This window comes from Ascaphus truei, chromosome 7, assembly GCF_040206685.1.
Source record: "Ascaphus truei isolate aAscTru1 chromosome 7, aAscTru1.hap1, whole genome shotgun sequence".
In the NCBI taxonomy this organism is placed as follows: Eukaryota; Metazoa; Chordata; class Amphibia; order Anura; family Ascaphidae; genus Ascaphus; species Ascaphus truei.
In genome coordinates, this window is record NC_134489.1 from 2,924,597 (window position 1) to 2,948,389 (window position 23,793).

General features: G+C 43.0%; 1 protein-coding gene across 5 annotated transcripts in view; it reads right to left on the reverse strand.

Moving 5' to 3' along the window:
- The window catches only part of SLC8A2 (solute carrier family 8 member A2), an 83,782-nt gene that overhangs the window by 14,188 nt on the left and 45,801 nt on the right, over positions 1-23,793 (reverse strand). For 4 of the 5 annotated variants that reach the window (XM_075606856.1, XM_075606857.1, XM_075606853.1 and 1 more), the window contains 3 exons: positions 16,322-16,425; positions 15,150-15,167; positions 13,664-13,788 (listed from right to left, as the gene is read on the reverse strand). In XM_075606856.1, coding sequence (XP_075462971.1) covers positions 13,664-13,788; positions 15,150-15,167; positions 16,322-16,425 — 247 coding nt within the window. The remainder of the gene's footprint in view (positions 1-13,663; positions 13,789-15,149; positions 15,168-16,321; positions 16,426-23,793) is intronic. The other variant, XM_075606855.1, reaches the window with a different exon arrangement.

Genomic DNA, 23,793 nt, shown 5'->3' on the forward strand with positions numbered 1-23,793 from the left:
TTCCCACCCCCAATGCAAAAAGCTTCCCACCCCCAATGCAAAAAACTTCCCACCCCAATGCAAAAAACTTCCCACCCCCAATGCAAAAAACTTCCCACCCCCAATGCAAAAAACTTCCCACCCCCAATGCAAAAAGCTTCCCACCCCCAATGCAAAAAACTTCCCACCCCCAATGCAAAAAACTTCCCACCCCCCAATGCAAAAAACTTCCCACCCCCCAATGCAAAAAACTTCCCACCCCCCAATGCAAAAAACTTCCCACCCCCAATGCAAAAAACTTCCCACCCCCAATGCAAAAAGCTTACCACCCCCAATGCAAAAAACTTCCCACCCCAATGCAAAAAACTTCCCACCCCCAATGCAAAAAACTTCCCACCCCCAATGCAAAAAACTTCCCACCCCCAATGCAAAAAGCTTCCCACCCCCAATGCAAAAAACTTCCCATCCCAATGCAAAAAGCTTCCCACCCCCAATGCAAAAAACTTCCCACCCCCCAATGCAAAAAACTTCCCACCCCCCAATGCAAAAAACTTCCCACCCCCAATGCAAAAAACTTCTCACCCCCCAATGCAAAAAACTTCCCACCCCCAATGCAAAAAACTTCCCACCCCCAATGCAAAAAGCTTCCCACCCCCAATGCAAAAAACTTCCCACCCCCAATGCAAAAAACTTCCCACCCCCAATGCAAAAAACTTCTCACCCCCCAATGCAAAAAACTTCCCACCCCCCAATGCAAAAAACTTCCCACCCCCCAATGCAAAAAACTTCCCACCCCCCAATGCAAAAAACTTCCCATCCCAATGCAAAAAACTTCTCACCCCCAATGCAAAAAACTTCCCACCCCCCAATGCAAAAAACTTCCCACCCCCCAATGCAAAAAACTTCCCACCCCCCAATGCAAAAAACTTCCCACCCCCCAATGCAAAAAACTTCCCACCCCCAATGCAAAAAACTTCCCACCCCCAATGCAAAAAGCTTCCCACCCCCAATGCAAAAAACTTCCCACCCCAATGCAAAAAACTTCCCACCCCCAATGCAAAAAACTTCCCACCCCCAATGCAAAAAACTTCCCACCCCCAATGCAAAAAGCTTCCCACCCCCAATGCAAAAAACTTCCCACCCCAATGCAAAAAACTTCTCACCCCCCAATGCAAAAAACTTCCCACCCCCCAATGCAAAAAACTTCCCACCCCCCAATGCAAAAAACCTTCCCACCTCCCAATGCAAAAAACTTCCCACCCCCAATGCAAAAAACTTCCCACCCCCCAATGCAAAAAACTTCCCACCCCAATGCAAAAAACTTCTCACCCCCCAATGCAAAAAACTTCCCACCCCCCAATGCAAAAAACTTCCCACCCCCCAATGCAAAAAACTTCCCACCCCCAATGCAAAAAACTTCCCACCCCAATGCAAAAAACTTCTCACCCCCCAATGCAAAAAACTTCCCACCCCCAATGCAAAAAACTTCCCACCCCCCAATGCAAAAAACTTCCCACCCCCAAATACTTTTTTTTTTTTAAATCCCCACCCCCAAATATATACAATCTCCTCCCACCCCCCAAATGCATACAAAAACCCTCCCTACCTATGTATTGGCCGCCGGCCCCGCTGCAGTCACCTGTCTCCCGATGTTGCTCCCACGCGCGCCGGGCCTCCCTCTCATGCCGGCGCGCCGGAAGCTTAACCCAACCTACTTCCGGCGCTGCCAACAGGGAGACCCGCAGCAGTGCAGCGTTTTTTTTTTTTAACTGGCGACCCTGACCCACGGGGCCCGGGATGCCAGTACCCTTTGTCCCCCGCTGCGTCCCTCGCTGATGAATAACAACTTCACGAGCAGCCGTGTATACTGTATGTGTCGGCGTGCCTCGTGTGTACACACCGTTCCGCCACAGGTATGCTTAATGTTAACTGCTGTTAAAGGTGATAGATCGCAGCCCTGGCTGGTTAGCCGGCAGATCTATTAGGATAAATTTAATACATATGCTTAACTAAGTGTTTTTATGAGAGCTACACTGGCGACACACTTTATTCGAGCTCGGCTAGTCCCACGAATTCGGGTATACCCGGGTGTATTGAGGTTTGTGACTGTTTTCTGCCCGAGTGCATTGAGGTATTTTCCAGGCAGGGATTGAAGCATTTTATTCCCTCTGGCTGCAATACTGCACAGTATATATATATATACTGCATTACAATTCATGAATTTATGCCATCTGGTAGACACGCGAAGCATTGCAGCCTATTAAATCCTAATCATTATCATTTAACAGATCAGCCGCCCGTCAGCCAGGCATGAACCCAGGCTGGGAAGGCAAACACAACGGGGCTTGTCAGAGGTGAGGAGCGGCGCATTCCAGGTATCTGCCAGGTACATACTGGGTATTTGCTCGAATAAAGTGTGTCGGTGCAGTATCAAGTAGGTCCATTCTGTGCTATCCGTATCCTAATTAAATCAGCATGGTGACCACGAGATGAGTGTCTAAAACCATGCTTCTATCTGCACCCAGGGCTGCGATCTTTAACAGCGGTTAACATTAAGCATACCTGTGGCGGAACGTGTGTGTACACACGAGGCACACCGACACATATACACGGCTGCTCCTCAAGATTTTTACCTAATAGCTAGGGACGCGGAGCAGGTCCACTCTGTGCCCTTCACATTGTAGTGTCATCAGCATATGTATCATGAGCTAAACGTTTAAACAACACTCATATTTGCTGCCAGGGTTAAGTCTAAATACCTATATTAAGCCGCCAGTGCAGAATTAACCTGAGGCAGAACAAAGCGCACACTACGTTGACACATACACACGGCTGTTACTCACAAGACGCATATATTTACCGAGATCTCTACACAATAACCGAGGCTTCTATGGTTAAACTAAGAGCTATCAAGTATATCCCAAAGATCCAATCATCTGTAGTTATACAGTTACGAGAAGCATATAGCAGGAAGTCTGGCCTTTGCCAGAAGCTATACGCTATCCACCAGGACACAATAAGGGCTGGGTAACTTAAGTTCAAGATAATACCAGGCAATAGGGTGGCCCAAGAACCTACAGCTCTACACCGAAATATATAGCTGGTATTGACTGCACTAACAGGGCAGCCTGTAACACTCTATGTGGAATTCAAACTTCACACAGGGTATATTCACCACAAGATCGATGTACCATTGAATCATGAGTGTTACCTATGAGCTACAAAATCACCATCAATATAACGCTACAAGGTATAAGTTCATGATACTCTGTGTCACCTAACATTACCACAATAGTTACAGGGGGTTAATAAGTCTAAATCTTGACCATACTAGTGGCTATTACGCCATTAACCCCTATAAGGCTGATTGCATTTTTAAGATCCCATATCACTAGCCATTACATACATATAATGGAGTGACTAGACACCAAGCATCACTGAGCTAGTTGTCACTACGCCTACGTGTGTCATACCCTGTGTTAAGCATCACAAACACACATTAGTAGGAGTCTGAGGGATTAGAACCAACTTTGATCACGTCCATAGAGGCACTGACCAAAGGGACATCCGTCTCAGGACAGCATTAGAAGGATAAATCTCTCATAAAAGCCACGGCCCCAGACACTCCCTCGGCCACAACTACCACCTTATACTAGTGAGTGTACCGGACCTATTCAGGATCTGCGATCAGAGGATAGGAGATACACACATTTATAAGGCAATATATACGCATCAATGTGTTTGCATATTAAGGCATTCACTAAATAGACATTATTATCTCAGGAACGTATACATATTGCTTAATCTTTTAACATTACATGTGTCATTTAATTCACTATGCTATTCAAATGTGATTTTAGACAGTTTATGCAGTTTACATATGACCATTGAAATTATTATTTAAAATGTGGTCTTTAGTGCACCAACATAAGGATTTCTTTGTGTGAAGTGTGTACTCTTTACATACTCCATCAACTACCTAGTATAGTCGGTTTATCATCCTGGTAGCACACAGTTTTGACCCAGTGTGCAGCTGAGCGAGGTCTTTTCTTCTCATTCCAAGTGTCATTTTAAACCTCTCTTTCTGCAACTGTTTTACTCAACTCTGTTAGGGTGTTGTGAGCAGTGCATTTCTGGACCCCAATAATACAAAGAACAGGTGCAGTGCTGGACTCCCCATCCACACAACTATGGCTCCTGTAACACCTCTAGTAATATGTTAAACATGTATATTTGGGGAGTAGCATTGCTATTCATCCCCCTCCTCACTCCTCGCTCCCATGCCACAGCCCTGACAAACAATCTATAATTATAACGGAAGGCTGGAGGAGTATGTGGAACAGTTCTGCAAAACCTCCCCATCCAAGGTACATTATGCAGTCAATGTACTGGGGTGATTTTGGAGCAGAGGAGATTAATGTAATGCACAGCACACATTTCCACTGCACGTTTCTTCAGATGCAAGAAACGGTTTCTCGCATTTGGTGCAGATGTGTAGGAGCCAGAATGATACACCACCTTAAACGTGGTGAGTTTTTTTCGTCCAGGATCAAGAGAGGTTTCTCCTTATCTCCCCCTATTGACACGCCCACATACCTCCAGCTAACATACAAGTAAAATTGTGGCAAATAGATCCAAGCTACAAATCGTACAGCACATTCGCCTTTAGAATGACCACATCTTCTTGTGTCATCACAGTGAGCTCTCCTTGCTGCTGACACTTTCTATCCAAAGTCTAATGTTTCCCAACATGTCACGGGAGACCAGAACTTTTAACACCAAAATACCCGGATCCTTTGATTGGTTTACAATTACAACGAAAATACACTTACTGGAATGGGGTAAAACGAAATACCTTGTTCCCGAAATGAAATGTTGCATAACAAAGTTTCTAGGAGCAATTTCCCATGAGCGGGAGTTGCTCGCGAAAAGAGCCTGAAACAGTCCTCGGTCAGCAGCGCAACTTGCCACGGCTGTTTACTCCCCCAGAGCTGCTTCTTTCGTCCTGTTCCCATAGTACTGGATCTTGGTACCTTAGTTCTTATGAACTCTTGAAGCTTAGCTGAATCTTTGTTACGATGTAACGAATCTCTTACAGCATGATGAATCTTAGGTGAATCTGTTACAGCATGATGAATCTCATTCCTTGTTTTTCAAGGTTCTACCGGGTTAGATAGTCTGGACAGGTAGAAGACGGCTAGTGGTACCCAGGAGTATAGGCAGCAGTTATTGGAGGTAGCCCACTCCATTCCACTAGCAGGGCATCAGGCGGGCACTCAGACGAGAGCCCGGCTGTTGCAGCCTTAGGCTAAGGCCCGCTCCCTCAGTCAGTGCACCCGCACTGCAGACAGGCGGCGCGCTGACAGGCAATTGACTGCGATATGCGGTCTGTAGGGAGCCGGAGTGGGAGGGGGCGGGGGCGGGAGCGGGAGGGGGGGGCGTGGTAAAACTTTGCCAGGTCTAATATCGTGGTGCCGTCCACCCCCCCCACCACTACCCCCACACACAACACATACACACACACACATACATACATACACACATACATATACACTCACACACTTTTCCCGCGCAGCTCCTTCCCTGCTCCTCCCCCCAAGCCACCTCCCATCCTTAGCTCTTTCCCTCCCCTTCTTCCCTCATTGGCTGAACAGTCCCATTGACACTTTAACCTCAAGAGCTGTGCGGCCAGTCAAAGCGCCGGATGGGGCTGTGATGCCAGCGCCTACACGTTGAGGTGGGGAGGTGTGACAGTGAAGGGGTACCCAGGCCAATAATAAAGATATTATGCCTGGCTGGGTGCCCCTGAGCCATATGGGGGAATTGTGATTGTCAGCTCTTCAACTCAATCATGGCATGTAACTGCATTTGTAATAAAGATGTATTTTTACTGTTCCTGGATTGCCAACCAGCGGAGATGTGCAGGGCGTGAGTTTCAGGGGTGATTTTACCGGGCAGGGGAATGAATCACATTCACGGTATCCCGGTATTTGCCCATAAACCCAGGACCCAGGTTGGGGTTCAGTGTATCTCCCACCAGGTATAAGGTGGCAAGAGTTATGTGTTTTTAAGTTCAAGTAATGTTTAGTAGGGGTAAAAATCCATTTGCATGGGAGACAGAGTGACTACTCCGCCCTCTAAGCTTCAAAGGCAATCTAGGATATGGAAGTGTTAAACCATTTGTTAGCTTGCTTGGTAGGGGAAGAGAACTTCAATAAGCCATCCTGGCAAGATGTCACCCTGCCCAGACTGAGCAGCACCAGGTAAGAGGGGCAGGGACTCATATGCTAATCGGCAAAGGGGCAAAGTTTGCACGTGCCCAGAGCAGAATGAGAAGCCCTCTCTGCCAGGTTTGCCAGGTTTGCAAAGTATTGGCAACTCTGTGATAAGGGGGACAAAAATATTCCCATGCAGAGATAGTCTGCACTAGTTAAGTATAGGTATATTAACCCTATAAGAACCCGTGCAGTCCATCAGAAATGAGAGTCATTATGCTGTAAGAGATTCACCTAAGAGACATCATGCTGTAAGAGATTCACCTAAGAGACATCATGCTGTAAGAGATTCACCTAAGAGACATCATGCTGTAAGAGATTCACCTAAGATTCATGATGCTGAAAGAGATTCGTAACTTCGTAACAAAGATTCAGCTAAGCTTCAAAAGTTTGTAAGAACTAAGGTTCCAAGATCCAGTACGACGGAAACAGAACGAAAGAAGCAGCTCTGGCGGAGTAAACAGCTGTGGCAAGTTGCGCTGCTGACCGAGGACTGTTTCAGGCTCTTTTCGCGAGCAACTCCCGCTCCTGGGAAATTGCTCCAAGAGACTTTGTTTTGCAACATTTCATTTTGGGAACAAGATATTTTGTTTTACTCCATTCCAGTAAGTGTATTTTCGTTGTAATTGTAAACCAAGCTGTGTGTGTTCATTCTGTAAATAAATCACAATTTATTTTATCTCTTGCTTTGCTCAATCAAAGGATCCGGGTATTTTGGTGTTAAAAGTTCTGGTCTACCGTGACAGGCTTTTTTTCTGGTGGCAGCGGCGGGATCTGATTGAGCCTATGGTATAGCATCCTGCGGGATCCTATAGCATAGAGGGAGACTCAAAAGTTGCGAGCTTCCAAAGCAAGAGGTAGCATACACACGGGTTGCAAGAGCACGAAAAAATGCAGTCACCCTTTGTCCCATAACTTTTTGCCTGCGGGTGAAACATGGACAAGCGAGCAGAACGATTCAGGACTTGGGATCGTACCCGGATCGTTGTCTGGTGTGAGGGTTATGGCTTACCGACGGTTGGTCGGTCAAAGGTGCAACTGGAGGAGGATTTGGAACGGCATGAAGCAGGCATTGCTTATTGTATTGTATTGTATGTCTTTATTTATATAGCACCAAAGGTGTACTCAGCGCTTCACAAAGAATACAGTACAGGGAATTATAATAATACAATAAGTGCAGCAAAATCAGACAATAGGAAAGGAAATCCCTGCCCCGAAGAGCTTACAATCTAAGAGGTTTGATGGAGAACTTACAGAGACAGCAGGTGAGGGAACAAGTGCTGTAGATGGCAGTGTTTGGTCACAATGGGTGCTAGGAGTGACTGAGTGTGGGACAGTAACCATGAGTGCAGGCTATTGGGATGCTTTGTTTGGGGTACCCCTTCAACGTCACACAACAACTACTGTATATTTTGGAAAGTTGTGTGTCTGCTCGCTATGCTTATGGATACCTCTTAAGATATCGTAACCACATTTTGCATGATGGTTCCCGAGATCAAGGAGCAGGTTTTTGTCTATGTTTGGGTAAAATCTACAAATGACATCACTAATGACATCACACATGACATTACTGATGGCATCACATATGACATCACAAATGACATGATCCCTTCACCCAACCCTCAAGCTACCACTTAATTTTGGTCACTCTGAAAATCCAATTTGCAACATTAGCAAAAATACAGGAGCAACCAAAGTTCTTCAAGATGCGAGATCATTGTTTGGGACGGAAGGATCGAACAAATAGAAGGGGAGGTGGAGTATGTTTATATGTTAAACCAGACCTAAAACCTATTATAAGGGATGATGTTTAAGAAGGGAATGATGAAAATGTAGAGACTTTGTGGATAGAAATTAGCCGTGGAGGTAAAACTATTAAGAAAATGTTTGTGGGAATATGCTATAAACCACCAAATATCTGTGAGATTGAGGAAGCTAAAATACTTTTGCAAATGGAAAAGGCATCAAAACTGGGTCATGTTTGCATAATGGGGGATGTTAATTATCCAGACATAGACTGGGGCAATGAGATTAGCGTTACAACAAAAGGAAACAAGTTTTTGGGTGTGCTTAAAGACAATTATATGACCCAAATTATTGAGGAACCAACCAGGAGAGGGGCAATACTGGATTTGGACATATCAAACAATGAAGAAGTGATAACAAATATTCAAGTACTGGAACATTTGGGTAACAGTGATCATAGCATGGTCTCATTCGAAATAAATGATCAAAAAATAGATTTCTTGGGTTCAACAAAGACCTTAAACTTTAGAAAGGCAGATTTTAATAAACTGAGGTCTAATCTAGTAGTAATACAATGGGATGATGTTTTTGCAGGGAAAAATGTAGAAGATAAATGGGCAGTCTTTAAAACATTGTTAGAAAAGCACACTTATCAGTGTATACCCTTGGGTAATAAGTATAAAAGAAATAAGTTAAAACCAATGTGGCTAAATAAACAGGTAGGGGAGGAAATGGACAAGAAGAGGAAGGCGTTTAGATTCTTTAAGTCAGAAGGGACGGAGACATCGTATCAGAATTATAAGGAATGTAACAAAAATTGCAAAAGGGCAATCAAATTAGCAAAAATGGATAATGAAAAAAGGATTGCAATAGAAAGTAAGGTCAACCCTAAAAAGTTCTTTAAGTACCTTAATAACAAAAAAATGAGAAAAGAAAATATAGGACCCTTTCAGTGTGAGATGGGTAGGCAGATTATTGAAGATAAGGAAAAAGCTGAGGTATTAAACAAATTTTTTGCCTCTGTGTTTACTAGGGAAGAATCAAGTTCAATAGTAGCGCCACAGGACGAAGCCACAACCTCCATAATAATGAACAATTGGTTAACTGAGGAAGAAGTTCATAAGCGACTTGAAAAAATTAAAGTAAATAAGGCACCTGGCCCCGATGGCATACATCCAAGAGTTCTCAAGGAGATAAGCTCAGTAATAGCCAAACCATTATATTTAATATTCAAGGACTCCATTTCCACATGCTCAGTACCACAAGATTGGCGTAAAGCAGATGTGGTGCCTATATTTAAAAAGGGAGCTGGATCACAAACGGGAAATTACAGACCTGTAAGCCTGACTTCAATAGTAGGGAAACTACTTGAAGGTTTAATCCAGGATAAAATTCAGGAATACCTAATGGAAAACAAGATTATTAGTAATAGTCAGCATGGATTTATGAAGGATAGATCTTGCCAAACTAACCTAAGGGCTGGGACCCGCTGCGCCCGGTGGCGCGGGCGGCCACGTGAGCGCAACTCACTATTGCTGTTTAGCCCCACGATCCGGTCCCAGTCCCTCCTCACTGCCAACTGACTACGTACTGTGACACGTCAGCCAGCAGGGGATACCAGAGAATTGTGTTCCCGTGCGGCGACGCGTCACATGGTATGCGAGTCAGCCAATGGGGAGCAGGGGAGGGAAGGAGCTAGATGGGAGGTGCCTTGGGCGGTGAGCAGGGAAGGAGCTGCAGGTTAAAGTGTGTGTGTGTGTGTGTATATGTATGTATGTGTGTGTATGTATGTGTATATGTATATGTGTGTGTGTGTATGTATGTGTGTGTGTGTGTGTGTGTGTGTGTGTATGTATGTGTGTGGGGGGGTGGACGCCCCCCTCCCTCCCACACCTGCCCCCCTCCCTCCCACTCCCACCCCCTTCCCTCCCACTCCCACCCCCTTCCCTCCCACTCCCACCCCCCCTCCCACTCCAGCTCCGGCTCCCGGCTCCCTACAGACCGCATATCGCGGTCTGTGTCTGTCAGCGCCCCGCCTGTCTGCAGTGCGGGCGCGCTGACTGAGGGAGCGGGGCCTTAGCCTTATTTGTTTCTTTGAGGAGGTACGTAGGAATTTAGACCAGGGTAATGCAGTTGATGTGGTCTACTTAGATTTTGCAAAGGCTTCTGATACGATTTCACACAAGAGGTTGGTGTACAAAATAAAGAAAATTGGACTCAGTAATAATATATGCACCTGGATTGAAAACTGGTTAAAGGACAGACAACAGAGAGTCGTCATAAATGGAAATTATTCAGGTTGGGCTAAAGTCGTGAGTGGAGTACCTCAGGGATCGGTACTGGGACCCCTGCTTTTTAACTTGTTTATTAATGACCTTGAGGTTGGTATCGAGAGCAAAGTCTCCATCTTTGCTGATGATACTAAATTGTGTAAGGTAATAGAATCAGAGCAGGATGTAATTTCTCTTCAGAAGGACTTGGAGAGACTGGAAACCTGGGCAGGTAAATGGCAAATGAGGTTTAATACAGATAAATGTAAGGTTATGCATTTGGGATGCAAGAATAAAAAGGTGACTTACAAATTAAATGGAGATATATTGGGGGAATCCTTGATGGAGAAGGATTTAGGAGTGCTTGTAGACTGCAGACTTAGCAATAGTGCCCAATGTCGTGCAGTAGCTGCAAAGGCAAACAAGATCTTATCTTGCATTAAACGGGCAATGGATGGAAGGGAAGTAAACATAATTATGCCCCTTTACAAAGCATTAGTAAGACCACACCTTGAAGATGGAGTACAATTTTGGGCACCAATCCTAAGAAAATACATTATGGAACTAGAGAGCGTGCAGAGAAGAGCCACCAAATTAATAAAGGAGATGGACAATCTAACTTCTGAGGAGAGGCTAACTAAATTAGATTTATTTACATTAGAAAAAAAGCGTCTAAGAGGGGATATGATAACTATATACAAATATATTCGGGGACAATACAAGGAGCTTTCAAAAGAACTATTCATCCCACGGGCAGTACTAAGGACTCGGGGCCATCCCTTAAGGTTGGAGGAAAGGAAATTTCACCAGCAACAAAGGAAAGGGTTCTTTACAGTAAGGGCAGTTAAAATGTGGAATTCATTACCCATGGAGACTGTGATGGCAGATAAAATAGATTTGTTCAAAAAAAGGTTGGACATCTTTTTAAATGGGAAAGGTATACAGGAATATACCAAATAAGTATACATGGGAAGGATGTTGATCCAGGGATTAATCCGATTGCCAATTCTTGGAGTCAGGAAGGAATTAATTTTTCCCCTTAATGGGGTTTTTTGTTTGCCTTCCTCTGGATCAATAAGTAAGTACAGATATAGGATAAAGTATCTGTTGTCTAAATTTAGCATATTTTGAACTTGATGGACAGAAGTCTTTTTTAAACCTCATCTACTATGTAACTATGTAACTACAATGTCCCACAAATACGCATTAGAAGCTCTCGATCAGACAATTCAGGACCTCAAAGACAATTAAACTATTATGGGTGGCATTGTTGTTGTTTCAGCAGGGAATTTCACATAAAGAAGCTAAAATATGAAATTAGGCATTTATAAATCTCAGTATTTTTTGGTTTCTTAGAATTCCCGAGCAACGCTAGGAACATAAACTAGTGCATCTATATTCTGCAGCTTGTTTTCCTGGTCTGAAGTACCAAGGCTGAGACTGTTTATCAAAGGTTTGCCTCAGTTTCTCCACAAGAGAAGGAACAGCACCATCTTTATCCAAGAAAATAATGCCATTCCTTTCAGCAAGTTTCTTGGGCAAATCAGATGCAGAATCTTCATTAAAGAAAAATTGTACAAAATCCCTCAGTCTTTCTGCCCCATTTTGTGAAATCCCTGAAGCCACAATGGATAGTAACTATTGCCTTACATAATTACATTAGGCAAAGACTCATTGCTATACCAAAGAGACAAAACACAGAGACAAATTAGTTGCGGTTTATTTTTTGGCCCAGTTTTGTAACAGGAAGGCTGATTTAGCACACAGAGCGATGACGACTTTTAGGGTCATCACATGTAAATATAACTCCTGCGGTACTTTCGGCTATAAAACCATCGAGCAAAGCAGTAGAATCCATGATTTAACCCTCCACATCATCTCTCGCAGCTGGGCTGTGTCTTGGCAGCTCCTCAAATGCATCCATGTACAATATGTATGGAGACTTTTACACGGCCAGCATGTCTGAGCTCAGCAGATATGAGAAACCACTTCTGGAAGCTTAAATCAGGATTATACTCCATTTCATTCCTCTTTATTGGTTTACTACAGTAAAAGCAACTAAACTCCTTCGGTAATCCATTCAAAGCGTTTTAGTAACCCTTGCAAAAAATAATTATCAACCCATATAGGAGAAGGATCATTTGTGTAGAACAGGACACTGGAGAAAGACAAGGCAGTCTTGAAATAATGTTTTAGGGCGCATACAAAGGAGGTTATTTAGAAACTGCCACCATAGCACAATAGGGCCCATTTGGTATACTGTGACTCTGTCAGCTGTACAGAGATTAAGTCATTTGTTTTTGTTTTTAATTGATGCAGATTGTTAACCGTAGAAGAACCAGGGGGGGGGGGAGAGTAAGGGGGGATTTTGAAGTGAAGAAAATACATAAATTAACACATGTACAGATGCAGCGGACGTTATTCGAATATATCACGGAGCCGTTTTCGTGTGCGCTGCTGTACTCCACTCGGCCAATCAGGCAGTTGCTTTGTTTGAATTTCATGGATCCCGATTACTTTGGGTGCAATTCTTTGCGTTTCCGTGGCAGAAATGAATTAATTGTAATGTGTACAGTACTGTGTCAATTTGCAGGTTTTTAAAAACCAGAACACTAAATTTCCATTTTCTGCACTCGATAAAAACGAGTAAACACGCGGTAATGACGCGTCATGACATGGGTATTCCGAGATATAGAACACGCGGTAATGACACGCCATGACATGGGTATTCCGAGATATACAACACGCGGTAATGACACGCCATGACATGGGTATTCCGAGATATACAACACGCGGTAATGACACGCCATGACATGGGTATTCCGAGATATACAACACCCGGTAATGACACGCCATGACATGGGTATTCCGAGATATACAACACCCGGTAATGACACACCATGACGTGGGTATTCCGAGGTATACAATAAGTGATATGTTCGAATAACGGCCGCTGCATCTGTATATGAAGAACTGAATATTTTTCATTATGATATATGTATGTCATAAGTTCTCCCATGGATACTCCCCAACAAGCTATTGGAACTGTATTATGTGATGAAGACTTTGGGAATGCTATTTCATGTCACATGCAAGCAGCACACTCAGGACACAATACGAGTACATTGGCAGTACCAGTTTAGAATTGAACAGAAGGGTTGAATTTGATGGATACACATCTTTTTTCAAGCTCAAATCTTGTTTTACTAAGAGACTATGGGGCTTATTTTGTAAGCTCCGTTAGCACTGAATCATATGATCTGCATGGAAAGCCCCATTCAAGTCAACGGAGATTACAGAATAAGCCCCATAGAATGAAATGCCTCCGTTTTACACCAGTTTAATAGCATATATGATGTCTTGCTGCTTTCTTTGAAGAAGGGAAGAAATTACCTTAAACTCATAGGACTCCTCAATGATGACTTCCAGTTTAGAATGTTCCCCCAGTATTGGCTTTCCCATCTCTGCAATTCTCTTCGCCTCTTCCTCTTCGGCACTCAGCTTCTTGTCTTCATCATCTAACCAGAGTGAAGGCAGCTTAGAAACTGTGCATACCTATTCTTAAAGACTTGCCAAGCATTGCTCTATCTATACAAGACCTGCTTTGCTAGTTACCCAAAGAGTTATTAATATGTGAATTTCTGCATTAAAACAGATCTGCAGAGCATTCCTGTTTGTATATACAGCCCCTGCTATATTAGAGATCTGTATAACACTGCTCTTTATGTACACACACAATATATATATATATATATATATATATATATATATATATATATATATATATATATATATATATACACACACATACATGTATCTGCCCTAACCTATCACAGACTGTGGGGTCCTATGTATCAAGAATATGATCTGCTCTTATGCATTGCTGTTTAGGAAAAAAATTGATTTTTTTTTTCTGTCTAAAATGCAATATATTTATTAAGAGTATTTCTTCTCTTGTAGAATTTGGCACAGACTGCTATAGTATTCTAATCTAAAAAAAAAAAAAAAAAAGACTTACGTCACCTTTAAGGTGACGGAGAAAACCACAAAGAAGAGTAATGCAAGCCACACATTTCTTAATACATAGTTACAAAAGTCTTCAACGAGGAAGCACACTTTTATTAAGCCATGTAAAAATGCGGCTAGCAGTCCTCCAACGCGTTTTGGGCATACTCTGGTGCTTTATCAATACATAGACCTGCACCAACATTCAAATGACACTCCACCCTAAGCTCCTCCCACATGCTTCTTCATCTTGTCACTGACATAGCCAAAAATAGAACATAGACGTTGCCTATTGTAGGTTCAGCACGAGATGTAACAACAAAATAACTGCGCATAATGTTCGTAGTTGATATGTAGAGCCCAGTATATGGATTCCTATAGACTTAAAAGGCATCTCTCTGTATGAATAAATCTACTCTTCTACAAACCTGTAATGCATGGTTCAGGGTGTATCATGCAACACATTGTCTTCTCATGCACTGCCATAGATAACAGAGAATTGCACTATGGCACTATAGACGTCATCAAGTTATCTACAGACTGTGCAGACCTTGTTAATAAATAGAACAACATAATGTGTCCCTTGCTGCTCACCTTGTCTCTTTCCAAAGAAAACCATAGAAGATATTGCTGGCAGTGTACTGGAGTAACCATGCAACACTAATACATATAGTGACACACAAGTTTAGACATAGATTAGCAGAGCTGGAGATGGGAGTGGGACTGGTAGCTGATTTGTAAAAGGAAAAGTAGAGGGGAACAGACATGCATGATTGACCTCTTCACTGGCATAGAGATCAAAGAAACCCCCTTGTATCTGCAATTCAGTAGTGAAGGGGTTAGTAAAGTAGGAAGGTTGAAGATAATTCCTTACCCTGATTGAGTAAGAGAGCTACAGAGAGAGAGAGAGAAAAGAAGAACAGTGTGAGCAGATAGGGAGATAATAGTACATACACAAAAAGGATTCAAACTTGAAGATTGCTGGCAAGGCTACAAGGCTAAAGGTAATTTGAGGTCACTAAGGGACTGAAAACTGTTATATGCATCCAATCTACCCCAAAGGCCTCCAGACACAATACAGTTGATGTACAACTGAGGAACATAGCTTAACACGTGGATAGTATATTGGGAGAGAATCAAAGCAATTTTTGGGACAAAATAGTATTAAGAGAATTTCCAATTTGCGTCTTGTTCCATTAATCTGTGAACGTCCTTTACAATTTGGGGAGTGTCAACAGGAGGAGTTATATATAATAATGGGATGTATCTAATTTTGTGTCTGGAGCTTTTGTACTCAATTTCTTTGCATGGATAGATCTCCCCCACTAAATGATTCTAGGACAGGAGCCTTCTTCATGGTTTAACCCCTTAAGTGTAATACTTTAAGACCCTTAAGACCATTGTAAAAGGCTCCTTTTTCAGCACAAAGGATTTTGAATCTATTAATTCTATCATATGGATGTCCTTGTAAGAACGTACGTTGCTAAGCAACAATGAAACCGTGTGAAAATGTAACTAAGCAACTATTTCAATTTGTGAGCGTGCTGCTAAGCAATAATGTATCCAAGTGTATGTGTCACAGGATAACACTGTAGCAAAGCAAAGATGCTGATTAGCAACAATTTACCATGGGGACCTGTTACTAAGCAACAATTGCAACATTTTGCTGAGCAACAGTGTAGATATGGGAAAGTGTTACTAAGCAACAATATAACCAAGAAAATAAATAGAACCATGTGAAGATGTTATGAAGAAAGAATAGTATCAAGTTATTATGTTACAATGTACTGTATAGTCAAATTATCCAGGTGAGACTAATTCTTAACAACAACGTAACCAAGAGCAGGTGATGATAAGCAACATTGTTACTTTGTATGCATGTTACAAAGCAACAATGTAACCAATTTGCATTCATTGAAAAGCATCTAATGATGCTTCTAACGATTCCATCATCCTATTTATCGACTATCCAGCAAGACAAGAATGTAAAGGTGGGAGTTTTAGCTAAGGCATTGCAACAGTGGGTTTCTAAACAAGGAAATATACCTGAAATTCCACGTTTCATCCACCGCGGCTCTTCCAAAATAAGGAAAAAGTTTTCCTGCTTCTCATATTCCTCATCATCCACAATCTTCACCTGCAGAGTTTTTCTGAGAAGGGAGAGAAGTGTCAACATGTTGAGCTCCAGTAGTCTGGTGAAAGGCCATTAGACAGATAGATATACTGTAGATTTACAGTAACAGATATTTTATTCTGTAACAACACAAAAGAACAGACCTTCATGTACATCCAACATTTCACAGGTCAAATTAACCTTATATATTCCTACTGTATCTACAGATGTAGCAAAGGTTACTGCACTTGCTGGCGTGTTTTGGGTGGGATATTCAGCAGCATTCTACAGTATCACTGCCATTGATTCCTGTGAAAAATCTGTAAACTTCTGTCATATGAGCTGGTGCAATAACCACTATAAGTATTTTAATCAATCTGGTGCTTTAGGGGTCAATGTGGTTAACGTTTGTCTTAAAAATACAAGATATTGTGGTTATGACAGGTCAAGACCCTTCCTGTGTCTGTGCTGATCTACAAAGAGGGCTTCATTGGGGGGGGGCAAGGTGGGCTATTACTGCTGGCCCACTAAAAGTGAAATGTGTGCCATTTGGAAGGCTGTAGACGATAGCCGGAACCTGGGCTGTCAGCATCAAAGAAAACTGTAAGATTCTTGAGATACCTCCTGTGTATCACAGAGAGAGATGGCAAACAGGTCAGCACTTAGTTGGAAGACTATATTAAATATGGGAAATGATGGACCTGACAGCAATTCATAAGAGTAACCAATGGATATCTGTCACTGTTGCGATTAGACAAATCAAATCACACCGCACACTGCATGGGTAAGAGGTGTAAAAGACAGATAACTGTTTCTCCTGCAAAAATAGATGTTAGGCTGTCAAATTTTAGATGCAGGCATGTATAAGGAGAGCACAGACGCAACCATGAAGGTGGCATCTGTTTAAGTATTATAGAAATAAAGTTGAGGCCTTTTATATATTGAATCAGATTTTAAACATCAGAAGAAAATGTTTTTTTCCCCCTTAAGTTATGTTTATTAAAGTGTGGAGGTTTATGTGTGTTTCAATGCAGACGGTCTGGGCATAAATGTTGGCATGTTTGAATAGATAGAAATGTTGGCATGTTAGATAGATATGATTGCAAATCGAGTAAAGGGGTTAATATTAACTCATTGAAAGTACCTTGCGCAGGATAAAGATGAGTTGGCTAGAGTAGCCATATGTATTAACCCTGTTTGCATATCTGTCACATGCTCACAAGTGTGGTGTTCGTGACGGATGGTATATTAGGAAGGATAGAGGGGAGATATTTTTCATTTGAGGGACCTTTGTGAAGGAGAAAAGTGGGCCAGCTTGTGAGCTGTATATTAACCATTGTCCTATATGCAGTTCACATGCTCACAAGTGTGCTGTACTTGACAGCATGTACAGTATTATGGTTTTATGGCTGAAAGAGTGGCTCAGTGAGGAAAGGCACCGACTCTGAAAACAATCACACTGCCTTTGAAGCAGGGGAGCCTGATTCAACTTCCAGTGTCAGGTCATTGTGATCATGGGCAAGTCACTTTATCTTCTTGTGCCCCAGGCACCAAAATTAGATTGTAATCTCTATGGGGCAGGGGTTCATTGTCAGCGCTATATAAGAAAAAAACAATAGTAATATTAAATATACATCTGCAGCGGCCGTTATTCGAACACTTCACGCGTTGTGCACATCGGAATACCGATGTCATGACGCGGGATGTCTTCCAACTGTACCGCCTTAAGACGCGAGTGCGGCGATTGCAGAAAATGGCATTTTAGAGTTCTGGTTTTTAAACACCTGAAATTGACACAGTAGGACAGTCCTGTACACATTGCAATTCATTCATTTCATTGCACCCAAAGAAACAGAATCCATGAAATTCAAACAAAGCAACCGCGATAAACCTGTGTGCCTGGGGCGATTGCCGCGTTCATGCTGCGTGGTGTACAGCAGCACACACGAAATCGGCGCCGTGATTTGTTTGAATAACGGCCGCTGCAGCTGTATATAATGTGGGTCATTGATATTTTGGGCTGGTGTATTGTGCTTGCCTTCCAGTTTAAAATTTGTCTGGCAAAACCTTGGCAACATCTAAACTGATGCTCTTACAGTTAGTTGATTATAATGGGCAGACTTGGTGGACCCAATTGGTTCTTGTCTGAAGTCAAATTCTATGTTTCATACTGAAATATATTTAATATGACTGTTGCATCTCCTCTTTGTCTTTTTCTTTCACTCAGTTACCTGACGTTTTGAAGCATGAAAATGGAGTACCTGAGTATAGTCCTTAAAGAACAGAACATTACCCGGCCATCAAAGGGCATTATGGCTGCAGGGATTACACCAGTGGCATAGCACTGTGCCGCTAACCCCCACAATGCGTGCGGGGGGACCAGAGAATGCAGGGGGGCCCTTTCGGCTGGCGCTGGAAATTGGGTCTGGCGGTGCCGGAGGACGGGCTGAAGTTTTGCTCTGACTGATACTCTGCTACCTCTGCTGCCTCTGCGTACTGCAGGGACGAAGCCATCACTGCACACAAGCAATTCCTCCTCCCTCCGCCTGTTTCCCTGCCAGCATGGCTGACCACTCAGCTCCCACACATGGACTGGAGCAGCCCTATGCCCCCCTCCCCCAGGTAAAATTCTTAGAGAGGTGTGAGTGTGTAATTGTTCATATGGAATTGTGTTTGTGCATGTCTGGGTATGTGTGGGTATGTGGGTGGAACCGTGTCTGGGTAATTGTTTGTGTGGACAATTGTGTGTCCTGGTAAGTGTGTGTGTGGAATTGTTTGTGTGTATGGGGGAGGGGAGGGGGGAAATAGTGTGTGTCGTGGGGGGGGGGGTGAATTGTATGTGTGAGGGGGTGAATTGTGTGTGTGGGGGGGGTGAAATGTGTGTGGGGGGAGAAAGGGAGTGATCCAAGGGGGAGAGGTAGACAATGAGGGGGGGGGACACATGGAGTGTGAGAGGATATGATAGTAAGGGGGGGTGCGAGGAAGGCCACTGACACAGAGACCAGGGTGGAAAGTAATTTTTTACATTTATTTAGGGGGCACTCTAATTTTTTTTGCAGGGGACCACAAAAAATGTACTTATGACACTGCATTCAAGTCAGCTGGGCATTCATGGTAATGTGCTGCTCTAACCCAGTTAGTACTAGTATAGGATAGATGTGTCTTAAATTGTGGGGGGAGGGGGGGTTTAATGCTCACTTACTGTAATGTGACCAGCTGTTACTGGGGAGGGCCAAATAGATAGGGATAAAGAAAAAAAATACTGTAGGCACAGGGAGAGAAAACAAGGAAGAAGTTGGAAGAGAGAGAGGGAGATAGCAAGAAGAGGGAGGAAAAGAGTAAGTGAGAAAATGAGAAATGGGGAGGAAAAGAGAGAGAGCATGAAAGAGAAAACCTCTTGTTATGGAGTATGCTGATGAATATCATTGAATATCATTATCAGCACCCAAAGGCAAGAGGGAGGAGTGAGGGGGACTCATGCAGGACAAGAGATGGAGAACTATAGTTTGCAATGAATAATTAAAGCCCCAGATTCACGGTTTGTTTTCCCCTGAGGTCACTAAAGCACTGTATCAAATGCATCTCTCTCTCTCTCACTCTCATTGTAATAGTTCTATTACTGAACTAAATCCTAGAAAACCCTTTCCCTGGAGAAGAGGGGACTTACTGTATTCCATCCTATTCCACATTACCAGGGTTCCGCAGATGGATTTCCCAGGGGTTACAACCGCGCCCTACACCCCCCCCCCTCCCGCCCGTGTTGGCAGTCTTGCGAGCCCCCTATTTCACTCCTTGCAAGCCCCCTCTATTTTCCCCCTCTTCCCATCTATTTCTCTCCCCTCCCTCTCTCCCCCTGTATCAATTACCCCACTCTCACTCAATCCCCCCTCCTCACACTCATTACTGCCCTTCCCTCCCTCCCCCCACAAAATACATACCAAAAATCCCCCCCCCAAATACATACAACCCACACCCCCCCCCCCAATACATTAAAAAAACTTAAAATAATTTTTGTATTAAAACACACCCCAAAATAAATGCAAACTTACCTACCTTGGGGATGGTCTCAGGCCTCTGCTGCCCTGGCTCTCCCCAGCTGTGGGTCTCCATCACTGACATGGCCCCACACCTGAGTCTCTGACGCCGGCTCCCACTGGGCCTCTCTCTCATACTGTTGCGTGCCGGAAGCTGAGTTCAGTTTGTTTCTAGCACGCACCGATGTCAGAGAGGGTCAGTGTGAGCTGGCATCAGAGGCTCCGCGTGGGACAGTGTTAGTGAGGGAGGCCCACAGCTGCGGAGAGCCGTGGCCCAGCGGCTACGAGAGGCCCTGCATCCAGGCAAAGAAGTTGGGCCCAGCCATCGGGTCCAACTCCCAACGCCGGCCGGCCAGCCAGCCCCCTGCAGTCACCGGGCCCAGGACACTTGGACAGGTCTACCCCCCTGTTGGTGGCCCTGTAAATGCCCACAACTCTTGGAGTTGGGTTGGCTACAAGGTAAGACTCACTGGGAGTCGCCAGAAAAATAAACTATAATGCTGTTTATTTCTCATACCATAAAGACTTTCTGGACTTTGTCTATACCATCTAAAAGCAATTGCACAATATATATTTTTCTAGTCTTCTTGGAATGTATATTTCTTTCCTGATTTAGGAAATACTTTTCTTTGTTGGTACCAGACAATTGAATGAATAAGGGCAGTGTTGAGATTCCTAGCAATGACACTTTTTAGTAATTGGCTTGCAGGCAATGATGCGCTCACCCCATCAATATCTGTGAACAGTAATATGCTATATCTTAGAATAGAAACCCAGTATATCCCATGTAGAGCATTAGTGGGTACAATATATACTAAGAAAGCCAGTGACTCTCCCCCACTGAAACATGAAGCTTAAGAAGCCACAAATCTGTAGATTACCCATTTCATAGCACGTTGACCTACTCATACCACAGGTCAAGGACCATCCCCTGTTATGGCTGCCAGATTTGGTGGACTATGTAATAACCAGGCCATTTAACCCCTCAACTGATCAATATTATAAACTCTATCAATTGCTTAGACTGTAAAAACATTTGATGCATTTTATGCATCAGGCAGTGTAGCTTAGTGGCAGCTAAAAACAGATTTACATTTCACATCACTGTGGATGATAATGCCACCAAGGCTTGCCAAGTAACACCTTCTGTTGCTCCACATAACAACTCACCGTACTGTTATCTAATTCCAGTGTGGCAAAGGTGATTCAGAGTACTTTGTTAAAAGGAAGTGAACTCAATAGAGCTCTTTCAATGCCAATTTAGTACTAATATGGGAGAGACACAAAGAGAGCTCTCAATAGGAAAACTTAAATAAAATCTAATGCTTTATAGTAAGTACTGAAATTAGGTAGTTTAAGTGAATCAAATGATCCTCATTTTCTATGTTTCCATGTAATATATATATAAATATGAGAGAGAAAGAGAGAGAGAGAGAGAGAGAGAGAGAGAGAGAGAGAGAGAGAGAGAGAGAGAGAGAAAAGAGAGAGAGAAAAGAGAGAGAGAAAAGAGAGAGAGAAAAGAGAGAGAGAAAAGAGAGAGAAAAGAGAGAGAGAAAAGAGAGAGAGAGAAAAGAGAGAGAGAAACTGTTATTAGGAACAGATTTCATCCTGCACAAACACCCACGCACACAAAACACTCAGCGCTCCCACTAAGGAAATGAAGTTATTTGGAAAACAAATCGGATTTGGCAGAAGTAAAATTGCATCACTACAATTTGGTATCACAGAGGAGAGAGGTTAAAGGGGCGATAAGATACTGAAGGGGTTGAAATCTTGTCAAGTAAGTACCATCTTACTGATCATATGATATTAATCATACACCTACAAGCTTCCATTCATTTATTTCAAATGTATTTCTTAGGGCTGTTATATACTGTGTGCGGACGTGCACGTACCGCACACGTTTTGTGTGTATACTGTGCACGAGTGTGTGACTGTATGTGTGTGTATGTATATGTGTGTATATGTATGTATGTATGTATGTATATATGTGTAATTTATTATTTATTTAAAAAAAAACACATTGGTAAAAATAAAATATTTATTAACATTGTGCAGACACACATACATATACATACATACATACATACACATGCATACATATATACACACACAAATACACATACGTTTCAGCGCAAAATAATTGTATTCCCCACCTTCCCCGCTGTCGGCCGGATGCACGCTCACTGCCGTGCGCGCACGCGGCCCTTGTATAGAAGGGCTGACTAACCTCAGCCAATTATAAGTGCCGCAGGCGCGCACGGCGTAGGGCACGCGGCCACTATATAACAAGCCTAAAGCGCTACTCCCAAAGAAACTCAGTAATAGAGCGCATATAGGAACTTCGGGAGGACAACAATCCCAGACCTACAAAAGGGACCTACCGAAAGAAAACATATAGAAGAAAAGACCAGGCGGACACGGTAATGTGGTTTCTTTAAGCAATTCCAGTCACTCCCAACAACAGGTAATGGTGGTTTAGAGGGTTTTGAAATAAATATATAAATATATCTGTACTCACACGGCCATGTGTGAGTCCTTGCAGGAAATTGGTAACTTTGGGGTTAAATTAACCCATCTGCATCTCCCCCCAGTGTAGACTCTTCTTTGTTTGCAACCAACGTGGGATTCTAACTCCAGTCTTGGGCATCAGATGGGGACTCTCCCCAGTGGTGGTAGTAGGGGGGGGAGTAGGTAGAGAAAGTGAGGCACGTTGTCAGTGGGGTTTAAAACACATTTATTAGTTTTAAAAGCAATTGGTACAACAACAACCCCAAAGTTACCAATTTCCTGCAAGGACTCACACATGGCCGTGTGAGTACAGATATATTTATATATTTATTTCAAAACCCTCTAAACCACCATTACCTGTTGTTGGGAGTGACTGGAATTGCTTAAAGAAACCACATTACCGTGTCCGCTTGCACATGGCCGTGTAAGTGTATTTAATATTTTCACCAACCCCCAGCAATATTGTTGTAACCACATTAATTTTATTGTATTTTATTGTTTTTTATTGTCAAATGTTTTTTTAATCCCACGCTCCCCCATTGCTTGTATGTCTCTATATCTTTAAAAGGGTTCCGGATTAACCCTTCCCTGGGGTTGCAGCAGAGGGGAACTCCATGCTGGCTCAAAGCATCTGTCATAGAGCCGTGGTCTAACTTACTGCCACATTGTAAGCACACCTCATATATTAAGCTTAAGGTAAGCGCCAGGTTTTTTCCTATTGTCTCTAGAAGAAAAGACCAGGAAGACCAACAAAGGGTGAGAAACACAAATGGGAGCAGGAAAGGTACTGAGGTCCGTTTGCCATGTTTTGTTTAAAAAAGGGTTTTCATTCTTTTCTTATTTCTTAAAGCAGCAGGGAG